This window comes from Labrus mixtus, chromosome 1 (genome assembly GCF_963584025.1).
Source record: "Labrus mixtus chromosome 1, fLabMix1.1, whole genome shotgun sequence".
Lineage (NCBI taxonomy): Eukaryota > Metazoa > Chordata > Actinopteri > Labriformes > Labridae > Labrus > Labrus mixtus.
In genome coordinates, this window is record NC_083612.1 from 9,464,899 (window position 1) to 9,483,680 (window position 18,782).

The following is an 18,782-nucleotide window of genomic DNA, read 5'->3' on the forward strand; positions in this document are numbered from 1 at the left end:
TGTACAGTACAGTCGGTACAGTATGTTGATAAAGGTAAAAGGAAAACATCATTAAACTAATGCAGAAACATTACAAACCTTAAGACTCTGCAAGGCTGTGAGGCCACTGAATATTTAAAAAAATGTGAATCATCTTCCTCCAAAAGAGGCCAGAATTCAACACCTTTTAAAAAAATGTGTCACCCGTTTGTGTATCATGATAGAAAATGTATTCACCCGCCCACCACTGTTAGAAACTTCTGACCACAGGCGGCGACTGCAGATGGCTACACGCTACAGATGGCAACCAGCTTGTCCACAGTTTAGCTCCCACTAACAGGACCTTACAGACGACAAAAACAGAACAACAGCAGACTCCAGCTTCTGTTTCTGGAGCTGTAACATCTTATTTTCTGTCATAGAGAAGAAAGCAAAAAAAAAACATGAACATCTTCCCAAATGAGCGGTCTCAAATGTTGACTCCTCCTCCAAAAAAAACATTCTTGTCTTTTTTTTTTTGTTGGAGGTGCCCATTTTCTCCATCTCTGTTCATGACGTCTCCTCCAGGCAGAAACCTTTTGATTCCATCGTCTTGTGTGGCTGATTTTATGCCATGTTTGTGCGCACATGCAGGTTCACTCTGTGTGTTTGCATGTCCATGTTAGTGTGTGTGTGTGTGTGTGTGTGTGTGTGTGTGTGCTTGTCAGGTTGGAGATAGCCGCGTTGATTATGTGTCTGATGTTGTCGACAGAGTGACATCCCTTCTAATGAAATAATGGTCTAGTGGCAGAGTGCTGGAAGATTGCACATTGTAGACTTCAATTACAGACAAGATGATTTTCTCCCCTCTCCTCGTCTTTTCCTTTCAGTGGGAAGGAAGTGCAGGTTTTTCTTCCTTTTTAACGGACGCTCTCACGTCGAACAAAAAGGCTGTGCCACGCTCGGCTCTAAGTGTTTTTTTTTTTTTTCTTTGAGATAATGGACAGAAACAACATGGCATGCTTTAATTCCCCGGCTCCATCCTCAGCCAATGTGATGCCATAAAGACAGCCACTGCCCTCCTCGTGTGCACAAACCAACCCGACACAGAATGTCTCCTCTTTTCTTTGACGAGCAGTTTTCTCTCCACTGCATGAATTATTCTGCAGACCATGTGTTAGGTGTTATTTATTTTGCACAACAAATTATCTTTTTTTTTTTTTGTTAAGGTTCCACTTTCATGCTGTGCACCTTCTGCTTTCCGGTATGAAATTAGCATAGATTTCCTAAAAATATGCCCCAGAATCAAGTACACCTTCTTTAAAAAAAAAAAAAAAAAAAAACACAAGGAGAGAAAAGGACACATTTTCTGAATGTCTGCACTCCTCTACAGAGAATCATATTCACAATCATGGAACGACTAAGAAAAGCAAGGACAGGTGTCTTTATGAACGAGTTCAACATTAAACCACTTGACAGATAAGTTTGGGTTTAATGTTGCCGTACGCTTATCTGAGGAGTCGCTTTATTTGGGGTGAGAAATAGTTATTTACCGTAAAATCAGGGAATATAAGTCGCAGTCTGTTTCTGAAGGTCTCGGAGAGAAAAAAAAGTTTATACCGTCTTCCTGCGTGACGATTTCTATCGTGTTCAGCAACGTCAACAACGTGCAGCTTCTGCACAGCCACTCAGGTTATCTCAACCTGTGCTGAACAACAAACTGAATCGACCTCAGTGCAGCAGAGTAACTGGTGTAATAAAACTTCAAATCTTAACTCAAAGAAGTCTCCTGTCTCAGCTCAATGATGTGCATGTTTAACCACAAGACTTCCAATACAAATCTTGATATTTCTGCACATGTGATGAACGCTAACTACAACCCTGATGTACCCCAAGAAAATTACATACATCATAATTCAGAATGAGTGCAAAAACTAAGAAGTAAGCCGTTTCAGTTCTGAGCTTAGAAAGTCATCTTTTTAAACATTAAATATCTGGTCTACATACTGTTATTAGTTTTTAATACCACACTTGTCACAAAGGATTAGTCAGTTATTACACAGCTTCTTTTAAATCAGGGTTGTAGAGTCCAAGCGTAAAATATCCAGAAGCCTAGAATCATGAACGTACTGAATAAATCTTGTCATAATTGTCATAATTAATTCATTTGAGTTAATTAGCGACCCACTGATTAATCATAACACATTCTTGCTAACGTGTAATGTGAGTTTGTCGTGACATCAATTCTCACCAGCTCTCTGTTTCTGTCTTTTTTTCAGGGTGGACCCAATCCCTTATGACACTCCCAAACCAGCAGGACACACCAGGTTTGTGTGTGTGTCCGACACACACTCGCGCACAGACGGCATACAGATGCCCTATGGCGACGTGCTGCTGCACATGGGCGACTTCACCGAGCTGGGCCTGCCCTCCGAGGTTAAGAAGTTCAACGACTGGCTAGGTACTAAAGCTGCTTAAGACACACATTCGTACACACGCCCGCTGGACGCGTGCATTGTTTTTATACTCGCACAAAAGCTGACGTGCAACAGGCTCTGTTGAGCAGGGACGTGCGGACGAGGGCATGAGACATGTTGCACGCACAACCATCAACTAGACCACACAATGGCTCCGCCTCCCTCCCCTGTTGACCCCAAACTGCTGCTCTAAAGTGTCCAGTTTAACCCCTGTGACCCAACACCCTGCCCCAGTTAACCTTTGACCTCTCCCTCTGGCCCCATTCTGTGGGTGGGAGCGCTCAGCTGTGTGTGTGTGTGTGTGTGTGTGTGTGTTGTTTCTCACTCAGCAGCAAGTGTTTCATCTCGGGACCCTCCAGGCGAGCGCTGAAGGAACTCTGGAGCAGTTTTTGAACCTTTTAATGTAGTCATGTTTCACACAGTGAAAAAAGCGAGTGCATAAATCAATAAGTGCCACCCACCACACAGGCCTCTAACTGTTTAACATGTTTGAATTACTTTGTGTGTGTTTCAGACCAAACAGTCTCCTCACTGAATGTTACAGGGGGAAAAAAAAGCACAATGTCCTGAAGTCATTCTGAAAGACTGAACTCAATGGACAGAAGCAAGTTGTCAAAAAGTCTTTTCAGTTTGAATATCAATCAGAAGCGAAGCCGTCGGGCAAACAGACAACCTCCCCCGTACCACTTCATGTGGCTGATGTCGGCTGTTTATACCCTTTAAATCCGAGAGGAGTAAAGATGCTTATAGTGAAATAATAATAATAATAATACATTAGATTTATAAAACGCTTTTCTGAGTACTCAAAAGAACAAAAAGAAAAAAATAATTTGAGAAAAAGGAAGCCAATGCGGAAGTGCAAAATTCTGCAGTTCCTCGAGTGTCCACTAGAGGCTGGCTCCAGGAACACCAGAAGTCACATACACACCTCAGCCAAGAAAGCCGTTTTTACAGCATTAATAAACATGTTTACAGCCTGGTACAAAAAACTAAATAGGTCTGATTAGTTATTGTGATCACTGGCACACACTGCACAGGGGATACATTTAAAAAAAAAAAAATGGCACCATTTTGATGTTGAAAACGATACATGTACTCCATAGTTAGGCACGTAGCTGACATGATTGACAGGTGGGCGGGATGTAACGGTTTGTCAGGAGGTTTAAAACCCGCCTCAGCTCCAGCTCTCAGTCTGTCGTTAAGTTGACTGAAAGTTAGACTGAGACAGGATTTCCATCATGGCGGCTGCTGCCGATGAGCCTCCAGAGTCTCCTGCAGGAACAGATCAGTGACGTCACTCATCCATTAATATTTACAGTCTATGGTTTAGATTGTTGTGACTATAATCCCAAAAAGTTGCAATGAATCATATTTGAAGTTATAATAGCTGCTGTATCCTGTCACATGGTTTAAAATGTATTATTTGTTTTCTGCAAAAGTCCAACCTTTAAAATCTCAAGTTCTGGATTTATGAACTGAGATTTTAGTTTTTGGCTGTGCCACAGAAGAGCATTCATTTTAAGTCCCGACAGCTGCTGTGACCCTATCGCCCCTGAAATGTACTCACACACTTACACACAAAGGAAAAGACACACACGCAGGCAAGTCCAATCCCCCCCCCTCCTCTTTCTTTTCTGCTGTGTCACCTCAAATTCAGCACCTGTACCACCACGAGGACACACCGGTCAGCTTTTCTGTCAAACTCGTCCATCCATCATCACAGACAGCTACGTCAGTGTATGTATATCTGTGTGTGTGTGTGTTTGTGTGTGTGTGTGTCTGTTAAGTCAGGGTGAAACACTGATATCGATCATAACGGGGGATCGATGCTGCGCAAAGTAGAAATTGTCTTGTGTGTAATTTGGAGCGTTCAGCATGCCACATACTGTTTCTAGTGTCCTGAAGGTTGTGAGTCCGTGTGCAGCCCGGTCGTTAAACTGTACGGTTGAGAAGAAAGAAAATTAGAAAATTACCAAAACATTTGAAGAAAGTTTGAAATCTGTTATGAGAGTAAAGTGAAAATGTCCCAGGAAAAGTCGATGAGGTTATAAGAATAATTTTAATATTTAAAAAAAATGGTCAAATTAGGTTATAAATTTAGGATAAAGGCAAATCAAAGATCATAAAGATTAAGCGGCCGTGTCCGCCTGTCTTTTTTTTTTGGTGCAGGAAAAGCGCTGACTGTGCGTTCTGGAGTGCTTGGATGAAGCGTTTGTGTACGACCGACAGTTCTCCATTGACTTGAAGTTTATGTTTTATATTTGAAATAGTTTTTTCCCTTCACTATGAGCAGCAAATGGAGGATGTTTGTCCTCCTACTTTGTCTGGACATGTAGTGAGGAGGATGTGGGTACAGGGCATGATCTGTAAGAGACAAAAATCTGGGGCATTTCTTAAATTTTAAAAAAAGAGCGTCTGTGATGTCAACAGCGCCTTTCTAAAAAGTAGATTTTTAATTAGAAGTGTTCAGAAAAAGGATGCTGGGCTGAGCTTTTTCTCGGGACGGCCGCCTGCTGCTGCAGACGCTCTCTCTTTATTGAAAAAGAAGACGCCGGTGGACACGGGGCCTTCAACAGTAATAAAACCAGAATCCATAAAATTGTAAGAAGACAGATGATACAGTGAATCTTATGATATTTGTCAGATGTTTAGATGATTTTAACCCTCGTGAGAGATGCTCTGTCTTTTCTGTAAAGTCAGTTTTGGTTTAATCTTAAAGAAGGTGTTATTTCTCTCGCTTCAGAAAAAACGTCTTTCCAATGAATCTGATTCTCCATCAGTGAACGTGTTTATGTTCGGTGGAAGAGGAGCTTTGAAGTACATGAAAACATGTTTTCTGGTGGTGTCTTTTGTTGTGGTTTGGAGGACATGTCCTCTCAGCCGTGTGCAGACTGAGGAAAGTAAGGTTTTAAATTGTGGCTCTAATGGTTGATAGAAACGCTGCATCCATACAGATAGTTTTTTATGAAGAAGAGGAAGTGCATGATAAAGGTGCGTTCTTCCATGCAAGGCCGATTCTTTGTTCTTTGTTCACAAGGGTAGAAGGGAGAGACTGAGTCAGACATGGCAGAGATCAAGACCGGGTAGTAAGATGAAAGACAGAAGGCATTTTTATTTATTTATTTATTTATTTATTTGATTTATTTTTGGGCTTTTTGTGCCTTTTAATGGAGAGACAGGACAGTGGATAGAGTTGGAAATCAGGGAGACAGAGTGGGAAATGACATGCAGGAAAGAAGCCACAGGCGGGATTTGAACCTGGGCCGCCCCGCTTGGAGGACTACAGCCTCCATACATGGGGCGCGCGCACTAAAACCGCAGCATTTTAGGAGAAGATTCATCACTGGTAACGAACGGATAATGTCCCCCTTTGTTAGGACTTAGTACTTGGTATGTGTGATGATGTGAGTAGTCAGAAGACAAGAAAAGTCCATTTCCTGTGCTACCATAACTAACAAACACACATAGTGAACTTAAGATTGGATGAGGCTGTTTTGCTTTCTTCCTGCTGCTCCTGTGCTGCCGCCCCCTCCTCCTCCTCCTCTTCTTCCTGTTAGCCTCCTTCGTCTGCTCCTCTCAGACTCTGGAGGAGGCAGCAGTTTGTCGCCTGTATCGACTGATGGTTTGGCCTGTTGATGGAGATCATCGAAGATCGATGCAGAGGAACGAGTTTCACCTGACCCAGCTTGTCTTATGGGAAGCCACGGCTCTGATCTGCCTCTTTGAACTGCTCCCAGAAGCCTTTATAGACCGTGTGTGTGTGTTCTGCGTGTGTGTGTGTGTGTGTGTGTGTGTAAATATAAAGGCTGATGTAGGCGCTGCAATGAGTGAGAAAGGGAACATTGACAGTTTTCCTCCCTTCATGTGTAGACATACTTTTTGAGACGGTATTTTCAATGCTTAACTTTTAAGCTCTTTTAAATTACCATCTCAAACGTTTCATGTTAATTATTTGTGTGGCACCTTTCTTGACAAGAAGTCGAGTGTAGGTGTGCTCTTAGGACCAAGCTTGACTTTATTTCCCACAGATCCAAACAGTGCCGTGTGTGACAGAACTTATCAGTCCAGTGTTTCCCCCTACCATTATATTAGTGGGGGCGGGAGACTTACAGCATTAGCTGAGTCTGCTGTTGTAAATGGAAACAGTAAATGGACTTGAACTTGATTAGTGCTTTTCTAGTCTTCTGACTGCTCAAAGTGCTTTTACACCGCAGGTCACACCTACACATTGACACACTGATGGTAGAGGCTGCTGTGTAAAGAGTAACTAATCCATTCATATACATACGCTGCTGATGAAGCTTAACTTGGGGTTAAGTCTTGCCCAAGGACACATCGGACATGTGGCTGCAGGAGCTGGGGATCGAACCCTCGACCTTCCGGTTGATAGACGACCGACTCTACCAACTGAGCCACAGCCGTTATAACTGAGCTGACCCCGTCAGACCGATTATTACTGGGATGGAAAACAAATCTCCATCTCTGTGCTCCTCGGGATGTTGTGAAGAAAACCTTGAAACAGCATCCAATTTTTAGTTCTTCAACATTGTGACAATTGGAAGATCAATCAATCAATCTTTATTTGTATAGCGCCAATTCATTACAAGTGTTATCTCGGGACGCTTTACAAAAACAACATATAGGGTAAGATGCAGGAAGGATTTCTCCTTTGTATTCCTCGGGTTCCTGTTGTCCACATTTCCTTAACACTGAGGTGGAGGTCGGAGCAGACAGTGGGGACGACACAGTCCGATTTTAGTCTCCATCTGTGTTGTGTAAACTCGTTTCAGAAAAAGATAGCGTCTTAAGATTCACGCTTTGCAAACTTTAAATCAGTAACTTTGTCCTGCTGAAGTTTGCAGATTCTTGAATGAGTCATCAAAGGTGAATCATTTTACCTGCAGGTGTTTTACCATCACATACACCTGAATATGTTTCCATAACAGACCTGCTGCTTCTGCTCTAATTGGAGGACGCGTTGATGTCGTCAAGGATTCATTTGAGGAGAGGGTCGAGGGACGCTGATTGATTAATTTATTTAAGATATTCACCTGTTTAATGTCAAGTTATGAAAAACATGTAGTCTACACTTGTTGTGTGTTCTTCAATCTTAAACAAACGTGCAGCAGCCTTTTGAGAGGAATGACAAACATTTCTCTGCTCACATCGCTCTTGTTCTTTACTGACTTTCATCGTTCACGCCGCCTGTTTGTGGGCAAAGAATAGAAAATAAATCTCGGTGTATCACTCCAGCAGTCCGCTGTTAGATGTATCACAGCGGCAATAAAAAGCAGACGAAAATTCCCAGTAGAGTAATGGAGGTGGAGTTGTTTGATGGTAATTATGTTTTCCCCATTTTCCCAGCCTGCTGCTGGTGGAGAGGAGGATTCGCTTTAGGTTGTGTGTGTGTGTGTGTTCATGTGTGTGTGTTTGTGTAAATGGATGTGTGATCCAGTTAGAGTGCTGTGGGACTGAGAGACGGCGCTCTCATATAAGGTTAGACTGGAATTTATGATCCTGAGATGCGACAAGAGCTAATTTAGAGCAGCGGGGATGAAACCTGTAGACCGGGGGAACCATGATTCTTTCATTTTCAGCATTAGAGAACACACACACACACACACACACACACACACACTATAGACAGTTGCCGTGCCATATTTTATTATCTGCATCCAGTCGCCGTATCTCGACTGAATTTATATTCTTTTCAGTTTCTATCGCTTTTATTTCCAATTGTGAACTGGACCGCTGCAAAATTGAGCAGATCGCTTACATCCTTTCTTTCAACTACTGTCGTCAGCCAGAAGGCGCCTTTATTCCACTAATACGATATATTGGATTTCTTTATTCAACATTTGATTCGATTTGACCTCCTGCCATGAATCATAACCTCCTGCTATTGGCTGCCACAGCAATATGTTTCAGAGGAAACAAAAGGATAAAAGCACCTGAGCTGAATACCTTTTGTCTTACTCCGGCTCTGTGGTGTAGGTGGATGGAGGTACCTTTAAGTGTCTGTGCAGTAAACTTGAAGTGTCTGTGAAGGAGTTAACTCTTTATACAGCTCTTGTTAGTATATCAAATCGATCCTGTTCTGATACACGATGATGAAAGATTTGGCTTTGTATGTTTTGTACGGTGTCATACAAACTCGAGGTGGGGGACAAAATCGATACAGCATAGTATCGCGATATTTTGTGTGCTGATTGTCTCATGGCCCCCCAAGTGTTGATACTTTCATTACATTAATAGCAAACATGCTTTTTTAAATTTTTAATTGCTGTAGGGGTTGCACGATTCATTTTGAACACACTGCATTGTTAAAACGTCATGTTCAAGTCCGATTAGACTGAAATACCAACAGTTCAGATTGTGAGGTGCGTGAATCTTTTTACAGAGTTTGACTTTGATCACAGGGTTGCTCAGTCTGTGGGCTTCATTTTGTAGAAATAAAAAGACTGAAGAGAGAGGAAGAGACTGAGAGTGTTTCCTTATTTGACAAAACACTTCTTGATTTAGTTAAATTTTGTGGGCATAATATGCAATTTACAAAAAGCTTAATCACAATAAATTGTATCACTATTCTCAGCATATCTCAAAATGTTTAAAATTGTGACTGAAGTATAGTGATGATATCTTATCGTGGGGCTTCTGGTGATTCCCTACCCCTAAAACAAACCCCAAAGGTCATGTCTTTGATTTGTGTTTTCATGAGCTGAACTGAATCATTAATCACAATCAGGAATAAACACACATGAAAGATTTTAAAACGTCGGTCAATGAGGATGTTACTCAGCTTCTAAACACCAACAAACAACAAACAGCTTCTGATGTTTAATTAGAGCAAAGAATTTATTTCTTTATCACTGCCTAACCCCCGTGTGATAAAAGTGGGAATGCTTGCCAGCATCGATTAAGTAGCTGATAACTCTACGATGAATTTATACATTTGCAACAGACTTTTTTTATTTTGCATTGTGTCTGGTTAAACTCTTTTAAACAGCCTGCTTAAGCTGAGACTGTTGCCCACTTGCCATCAACTGGCTTTTAGCAAGGTTTATTGGATATAGAAAACTGTGTTTTGGCTTTATGTACAAATGATTAAATGTCAATATAGGAAGAATCTTTAGTTGCAGCCCTTTTAACAGGAAGCCCCCTGAAGCATACATACCAGTACTTCACATGGCCGTGGTCCAGTTAACGCTCCTGCAGGTGGATAGAGGACCTACAGAGCAGGCCCAAAAAACCACAGAATGAAGGGAGACTGGAACAAAATCAACAGGAAGCCTCACAAAGAAAGAGAAAGAGACAGATTGGAGGGTGATGAAGGCCAGAGCCTTTTGGCTGAGCGTTCAATCGGCTGGAAGAAAGCAGGAAGTCAGTTTCTTGATGGCAAAGGGGAAGCGGGACAAATCACCCCGACAGAGAGGAGAGAGGAAAGGGCACAGCGGAAGTTGAAAGATGAGGGAATGAGATTCGTAATAGATGTTCTCCTCTATTTAGTTCAGGTTCATGCTTCTCTCAGCCGCCCGGCGTCTGCAGAGATGGACGGTGGTCTGCAGGGGTCAAACAGAGCCGTCAGATGTGGTTGTAACCTCTGTGACTGTCTGAATTGAGGGTTTTCTTCCTCCCCTCTCCACTTATCAGAGTCTTTTCTTCTTCTGATCCTGATCTGTGCTCGGGGTTAGGTATACAGGGAGAGGTCGCTCCATGTACAGAATATTAGAACAGCCTGCTGTTTCTGTAGAGAAAGACAGAACAGGTAGAAAGTTCAACACCTTTTTTGGATTTTCTTGAATACTTTTCGACCATAAAAGAGCGCAAGGCTGCAACATTTGGACGATATGTGCTGCGTCCAAAAACTTGTTCATTTTGGATGAAAAGAGAAAACTGAAATCTTTCTTCAAATAACAGGACAGTGGATAAAGTCAGAAATCAGAGATTGAGAAAGTAGGGAATGACGTGCCGCAAAAGAGACAAAGGTCGGACTCAAACCTGGGCCACCATCTTTGAGGACTTTATCCTCTGTACATGGGGCTCATGAACTAACCACTAGGCCACGAGCTCCCAAACTTTGCATGCCAAGGACCCTCATATAGCATCAACCTGTGGTGGTGACACTCTCTTTCATAAATCCTTTTGTTTCGATTGCAAATATCAGAAATTAAATCAACAGCTTCTTTCTCCCAAGTTTATAAATCATTTCATTAAACGTAGTTTTGTTGTGTTATTTTACAATATTGAAAGATTACCATAGAAACACAAATGTGGATTCACAGTGATCAATAACATCTCAAAATATTTATATATCAAAATGTTATTTATAACAATATTAGTAGAAGTTGAATTTTAGTTTTGGTCCAGTTTCCTGCCTCTTCCGCCCAAGTGTCCGTGACCCCCCCCCCCCCTAGAACCTCCTGGCGACCCCCACTTTGAAAAACACTGCACAAGACCACTGGTGCCCCAGTGTTGCCGTCTTTAATGCTTCAGCAGCTAACTGTCACTCTGGAAAAAAAATATATAGATTAAGGGGCAATTTTTGCAAACTTCAAAAAAATTGGTAAATCGTTAATTTTGGTTGTACTTCAGTATTGCTTTAGTAACATTGTGCACAGAGTGGAGTATCACAGATTTTATTTTGGAGCAACTCTTCCTGAGCCATTCAAATGTTAAGCTAAAACTGTTCTTCACATTTGCACTCCTGAAAATTCGTAAAAACAACGACCTGAAAGTCCCAGGAAAAAGATTTATCTGTTTGTGTTCGCACATGAAGTTCACTCTGAAAACTTCGGGACTTTTTCAGGATTTTTGTGCAAGTGTGAACGAGGCTTCAGTGAATGTTTCCAGGCTCTTTTGTTTGTGCGTTGAATGCTTTTCCTGCTGAAACAATAAAATGTCAAGTCAGGGGTTTAAGAAGATGTCATTGATGATAAACAAACCTTTTGAGTGTGAGAATGAAGCCGTGCAGACTCGAGCTGAACGTTTGGAAACGTGTGGATTTTGGACTTAAGCTGTATTTCTCTTGTCTCGTCTAGGTGGCCTCCCGTACGAGTTTAAGGTGGTGATCGCCGGAAACCACGAACTGACCTTCGATAAGGACTTTATGGCCGAGCTGGTCAAGCAGGATTACTACCGATTCCCCTCAGTGTCCAAACTCAAACCCGAGGACTTTGACAATGTCCAGACGCTGCTCACAAACTGTGTGTACCTGCAGGACTCGGACGTCACCATAAAGGGATTCCGGATATACGGAGCACCGTGGTAAGAGCACAAACTCTTCTCTGCTTTTTTTTTTTCTTTTCCCTCCATGCAAAGCTGCTCTCATCTTCCATCTTGTCGTAACCACTGAGTCACATTTCTGTCTCGTTGTGCTGCGGGTCCCTGAGGAGAAGGTGTGTCTTCTCCTCTGTCATTGTCTGGCAGTTTGCCAGCTCCCACCCTCCGTAGTCAGCGTGCTGAACGCTCTCGCCGAGGCGCCGCTCCAACATGCAGGGTGCTATTCCCAGCTCGCACGCTCCTTTATGAGCCCGAGACCTCCGCCTGCTCCCCGGGCTTACGTTACACCGGTGTTTTGACACGGGGTTAAGTGAGCCGCGTGTTACCGGGACACTCTGTCAATAGGCTCTCAGGTGTGGAAAGAAAGCTAGCAGGGAGGGAGGGAGGGAGAAAGGAAGGAAGGAAGGAAGGAAGGAAGGAAGAGTGTGTGTGTGTGTGTGTGTGTGTGTGTGTGTGTGTGTGTGTGTGTGTGTGTGTGTGTGTGTGTGTGTGTGTGTGTGTGTGTGTGTGTGTGTGTGTGTGTGTGTGTGTGTGTGTGTGTGTGTGTGTGTGTGTGTGTGTGTGTGTGTGTGTGTGTGTGTGTGTGTGTGTGTGTGTGTGTGTGTGTGTGTGTGTGTGTGTGTGTGTGTGTGTGTGTGTGTGTGTGTGTGTGTGTGTGTGTGTGTGTGTGTACCTGGAGTACTCGTGTTAGTGGGAATAAACTCTGTAGAGCTCACTGGCTTCATTTTTAGTTCTCAAAGTGTTTTGGAAAAAATTTAAATCTGAGATTCTGAATGAGATGCATTCACAGCTGATTCCTCACCTCACACCAAGAATCAGGTGATTTTTAAAGCCGTACATAATATCGGTTTGGGTAACAAAAAAATACCAATATCCAGAACTTTAGGTATGTAAGTATGTAAATTAAAATTAGCAAACATCCTGTTTTTAGATTTGTATCCTTCCAACTTTCCCAAAAAAAAATTCATTATTGGAATTGGGTGACTTCTACTATTTTTCGTCCCTGTTTACACCTGGCATTAACATCCATCCATCCATCCATCCATCCATTCGTCTTCGGCTTAATCGAGGTATAAGCATTAAAATCCATCCCGGGTAGTCGTATAACAAGTGGAAAGCACTTAAGTACGGGCGTTTGCACTCTGCATTAACACACGCCCTTTTCATAATGCAATTCCGCATTACAGCGCTGTAACAAAGCTCCGCTGTCATTACACCAAAAGACGTCCATATTGATTTCTGACGGCGTAATATTGGTGTCCTGGTGTGTGAATTCATATTGTTATACGGCGTTGTTATATGTGGAAGTGTGAGAGAGCACGGCACAGCGGGAGCGCCACACACACACACACAGTCAGACATGCACACACACACACAGTCAGACATGCACACACACAGTCAGACATGCACACACACACACACAGTCAGACATGCACACACACACACACACACACAGCACTTTTCTGTCCCACTGGCACTGTTGATCCCGCTCACGTCTGAAACAACACCACCTCAATCCTTCATCATCTTTTAATACTCAAAGGTGTAACCATTTATTCTTGGATTCATGTTGTTCATGTTTGGAGTTGATGAGTTTTTCTTTCTTTTTTTTAAACATGTATTATTAAAACCAAACATTGTGTAAAGACTGTTGTTGAAATATGAGCCAAAGAAAAAGATGTGTGGAGCTGGATCAGCTTTTTATTCTGTAATAGATCAATCTAAGCCCAACTTATTAAGTAATGACTCAGCATTTTTATAGAGGCTTCAAAATTGATGAAATCCTAGATTTACATAGTCCAAACCTCTGCAGTAGAACAATAGACAAGCGCTGGTAGTTCATAGTGTGTGTCTCGTGTGTCTTTACTCTCATCCATCTGAAGGCTGCGCAGTTCAGTCCGAGCCTCTCACAGTGTTAAAAACTCTCAGTCTGACCCCGACTGGCCGGCTCTGCAGCTGTGTGTGCTTTGTTGTGCGACGGTCGAGGTTGAAGCTTCCTCCGTCCTGCTTTGACTCCCTCTGCTCTCTGTGGTTCTCACAACTCTGCTCTCGACTTTAAATAACTATTTAGGTCACACCTTCATCCTGTGGCAGCTATAATTAGCAGGTTTGCAGCCTGGCTTTGGAAGTGGTGGAGGACAGTAGCAGGGCGGGTGGGGGGGGGGGGGTCAGCATTCCTCAGACTTCACAGCAGCAGGAAGAAGAGATTAGCGACTCTTCTCCCTCCCTCCATCCTTCCTCTTCTCCATCCTTCTGTTGGAGAGAGGAAGGATGCTGCCCCCCTCTCCCTTGTGGCTGTTTAGTGAGAGAGCTGGTAAGTGTCTGTTGTGACAGCTGGGGGTCTCATGAGAGGCGGAGTAGACAGCTTGGTGCCCCCCCCCCCGGCCTCTCCTGCCCCCACTCCTCCTCAGCTTCCTCACCTCCTTCACACCCATATGGCACCGTGGCCCGAGGTCTGACCTGCTTGTCCAGCAGTGTGAGGTCTCACTTAGCCCTGCAGTGACCCCTCGCTTCATCAACAGCTCGCCGCCTGGGTGGCCGAGCTCTCAGCGGTCTGCTGCTGCTGCTGCTGCTGCTGCAGGTCGGTACTCCACAGCATCACTCAGGAAATGTTGCGTGTAACGACCAGCTGATAAACAGGAGCTGCAGGAGTCTGCTGCTGCCACTTTAAATACACAATCAAATAACACATGCATCGTGTAGTGTGGAAAAATATTCTTTGACGCAAGAGGGACAATGACCTTCAAGAAGGCGAATAGTCCAGCCTTCTTTGATGTCAATCTGAACGCAGAATCACGATATCTGTGTCCTATTAGGACCAAGACATTTACTGCTTACACTGTAAGTTATGTTATACTGTTAAGCATATGTTATTGTGACATCACTTCATCAATAACTCTGCACAGGGTGGAAGGAAACATTGAGCTCTGACGGATCAGCAACAGTAGACTCTTCTTTTCATCGACATCACTTTATTTATCAATACGTATTGTAAAGACCTGCATTAAAGGTCTTATTTATAACAGCGACACTCTACTGCAGCTCTTTTCTAACATCATTATCTGCAGCAGGTTGTCAGTTCAGCATGTGGTCATTTACAGTGAAAACATTCTGGGACACTTTGTTTCTGTACCCTGTTTCTCCTTCAGTCATTTTGAACACACCCAGGCCTGCTGGTCTGAAGGAGCGCTCGCAAACCAAACATGCTTTCACATCCTATCAGTTAAAAAAAATCTGCACTTTCCCACGCCAAAAGTTTCCACTTTTTATCTTCAAAAACGGAGCAAGAAAAGCTCCAACTCTTCAGGGATCGAGGTGGATTTGAACGAGGCCGAGCTCTCTCTCTCTCTCTCTCGCTCTCTCTCTCTCTCTCACACACGCACTTTTTTTGGGTTACTCGGACATGTGCTCACATTGAAATTGTGCCAACAAGTTGCCTCAGTTAATTAATCTCACTAGAGTACCTAAAAAAAAAAAAAAAAAAAGGGTAATGTAGGAAAAATATATGGAATCATTGAGGGTCAAATTGCCCCAGATGTTTAAATTCTAAGCTCACCTCAAGCTGTGATTTACCGCTGGGAAAGAAAATTGATTTATTTAAAGGCAGGGTTGGTTATTTTCAAAAACTAGCATGAACCTAAAGACAATTTCAACCAAAATCTTAAAAAGTGGATCTGGAGGAAATGACCAACCCTGCCTTTCAGAATGTTCTCGTTGATTATGAATGACAGTTTTTAAAGCAAGAATCAATCGTTTATGAGGAGGCGGCAGGAGTGAAAAATCAAAGTTATCCTCTTCCTTTCCTCTTGAAATAAAAGTTTCAGATGAACTTACATTTACTGAAAAGCTGCCAAAGAAATGTAATATAATTATTGACTTTATGTAATGCGAGCTGTTTTCATTTCCAGGTGATCGTAGTTGTTAGAAAAACCGAATCTGATACTTGATACTTGAAAAAGTCAAAGATCCAGCTGCTGAAGCACAAACTCAAACGTTCCTGAATAAATGAAGGAGTTCTGTGATCACGTATCCCTGAGTTCTCATTATCAGGATAAATAGACGATAGGAAGAGTTGGCAAGCAGGAGGGGGGGGGGATTAAAAGTTTCCAAGGCTGCAGCTGTTTCATTATACGAGTTAAGCTGCTGATTATTTTTCTGATTAAAAGCATTTATTACTTCTACGAATCCAAGGCTGCGGCATTTTGTTCTTGTTTTTTCCCTGCTGCAGTGAATATTAAAACACAGAGAGAGTCAATTTACATCATATTAACCCACAGAAGCAGCACACTTTCAAATTAAAAGCCCAAAAACCAACTAAATATTTCTTACAATTTCAAAAAAGTTTATTTTTTGAGGACCTGAAAAATGTTAAAGAAAATAAAAATTTAGTTTTTCGTATACAGATGTTCGTCCCATCATTTTCTGACTCTTGGTTATCTACCAGTTTTTATTAATTGAGCGAATCATTCATACGATAAGACATGAATTAATACCGTAATAACGCTCCCAATTCTTTGTCTCCAACATTTCAAGTCAAACTTTTCTCCGACTCTTCGTCTCCCCTGAGTGCACTGAAGCAGCGTACCATGAAAGACACACAACACTCGCTGTTTAATGACAGATGCTCAACAGACCAAATACCTCAGCAACCTCCTCCCTTTCTCTCTCTCTCACACACACACACACACACACACACACACTGACAGACAGGAGAGCTTCTGCACCGTGTCAATCAAACCTCTTCAAGAGGAGCTGAAGGTCTCTGAGAAAAACTTCTGGACAGTTTTTGATTTGATTCACATCGTTAACTCTTTCTGCTCCAGACAACTTTATTTCATTGCGTTTAATTCATTCTTTTTAATCTTCTGTATTTAATGCAGGATATGAATTTCTCTTGCTTTGCCCTTTTTTAATGGGAGAAAGAAAGTCCGCCTCTGGTCTGATAACGTTTGGTTTAAATCAAACATTTAAGATCTGTGCGGCAATATCAGATGATTCGATCCCCAAGTTTCACTGTACGACCGTGAGTTTAATGTTTTACAGATGAATTATAAACTGACAGATTTTCAAAATAAAAGCAGATCCTGCACACACTACTACTACTACTACTACTACTACTAAGCTTCAGATTTTCCTGTGATGTCACGCTGAGGGTGGGAAGATCAGATGTTATCTTTGTACTAACATTGATAGTCAATAGCCGTGCTACAACAACGATGGCGGACTCCTGAGTTCTGCTTGTGCTGCTCACACCCAGTCGAACGTTTAGAGGAAGGTTACTGGATTTGTAGTTCAGGGTCACTTTGAGGAGTAACCCCACCTCATCCTCCGTCCACACAAACGTTTGTGTGTTACCCATTTCTGTATGATTACACCTCAGCGCTCTGTGGGAGGAAGAGTTTGTGCACAACACATGTGCATGCTGTTTCATTACAAAGCCGCACCGCCGACTCCTGGTCTGGCATGTGCAGCGTTTTCAGTCGTTGTTGCGGATCAGCATGCACAGCCATTAGTAGCAAAATGTTGATGAAAGAAAACAGAGGGTGAAATTATAGGACCCTGAATTATGTTCACCTTTACACCCATTTAAAGCACACAAACAACCAAGAGATCAAACGGTGAATGCTGCAGCATTTAGCCTTGATGCTAATCAAACATTTGGCATCAATAAATATTCTCGGTAAATGTTATTTTTCAGCTCCTCCTGTGTGACTGTTTGCAATGTTTGAACCAAATCCTCAGACTCATTTGGGAATTGTTAATAAAGAATAACATGAATGAAATGTAGTCGCAGCACAGGCATAAAAAAAAAAAACAGACATCAGTATAGAGGGAAGGCGGGCAGGCTGGTCACAGATATGTGAGGAATCCTGCTGGTTTAACAGACTCTGATAAGCTCTGCTGACTGATTCAGACCAGAGAAGTAGCAGCAAAGGGGAGGAGGAGGAGGAGGAGGAGGGGGGGGTGAGACAAAGGAGGGAGTCTCTCGCTCTGTGGGGATTAACCTGTTTTGTGATTCTGGACTTGACCACAACTTAACTCCCCGGTCGAAGGTCAAACTGTTGCTACTCCCTCTGCTGCTCTGCACACCCTCCTCATTCCCCCTCTCTGCCTCTTTGGCACAGGGGACTCTCTCCTCTCCTCTCCTCTCCTCTCCTCTCCTCTCTTCTTCTCTCCTCTCCTCTCCTCTCTTCTTCTCTCCTCTCCTCTCTTCTTCTCTCCTCTCCTCTCCACTCCTCTCCTCTTCCCTCCTCTCCTCTCCTCTCCTCTTCTCCCCTCCCCTTCTCTCCTCTCCTCTCCTCTCCTCTCCTCTCCTCTCTTCTTCTCTCCTCTCCTCTCCTCTCCTCTCTTCTTCTCTCCTCTCCTCTCCACTCCTCTCCTCTTCCCTCCTCTCCTCTCCTCTCCTCTCCTCTTCTCCCCTCCCCTTCTCTCCTCTCCTCTCCCCTTCCCTCCTCTCCTCCCCTCCCCTTCTCTCCTCTCCCCTTCTCTCCTCTTCTCTCCTGTCGTTTATAAATTTCTACTCCACATCTCACTGTAGTTTTTACACAATACCTTTCATAACTCCTCCTCTCTCTCGTCCCCTTTCTTCCCCTCATATCTCGTCATATCTGTATTTTTCCACGTCTTCTTCTAATATTTATTCACTCAAGAACTATTTCTCCTCCTGTAATTTATTCTCTTTAATCACTCTCCTCTCCTCTTTCTTCACAGTGTATACAGTTCATCACCTCCTGTTAACGAATATAATGGCAATCGATGTTAGTGGGTTTATGCAGTAGCATGATCGGTTTGCTGGGTTTACTGCGTGTGTGTGTGTGTGTGTGTGTGTGTGTGTGTGTGTGTGTGTGTGTGTGTGTGTGTGTGTGTGTGTGTGTGTGTGTGTGTGTGTGTGTGTGTGTGTGTGTGTGTGTGTGTGTGTGTGTGTGTGTGTGTGTGTGTGTGTGTGTGTGTGTGTGTGTGTGTGTGTGTGTGTGTGTGTGTGTGTGTGTGTGTGTGTGTGTGTGTGTGTGTGTGTGTGTGTGTGTGTGTGTGTGTGTGTGTGTGTGTGTGTGTGTGTGTGTGTGTGTG

The 18,782-nt window shown here is 43.0% G+C and overlaps 1 protein-coding gene across 2 annotated transcripts in view; it reads left to right on the forward strand.

Moving 5' to 3' along the window:
* The window catches only part of mpped2a (metallophosphoesterase domain containing 2a), a 69,030-nt gene that overhangs the window by 22,379 nt on the left and 27,869 nt on the right, over nt 1-18,782 (forward strand). For both annotated transcript variants that reach the window (XM_061059541.1, XM_061059469.1), the window contains exons 3-4: nt 2,238-2,419; nt 11,474-11,699. In XM_061059541.1, the coding sequence (XP_060915524.1) occupies nt 2,238-2,419; nt 11,474-11,699 (408 nt within the window). The remainder of the gene's footprint in view (nt 1-2,237; nt 2,420-11,473; nt 11,700-18,782) is intronic.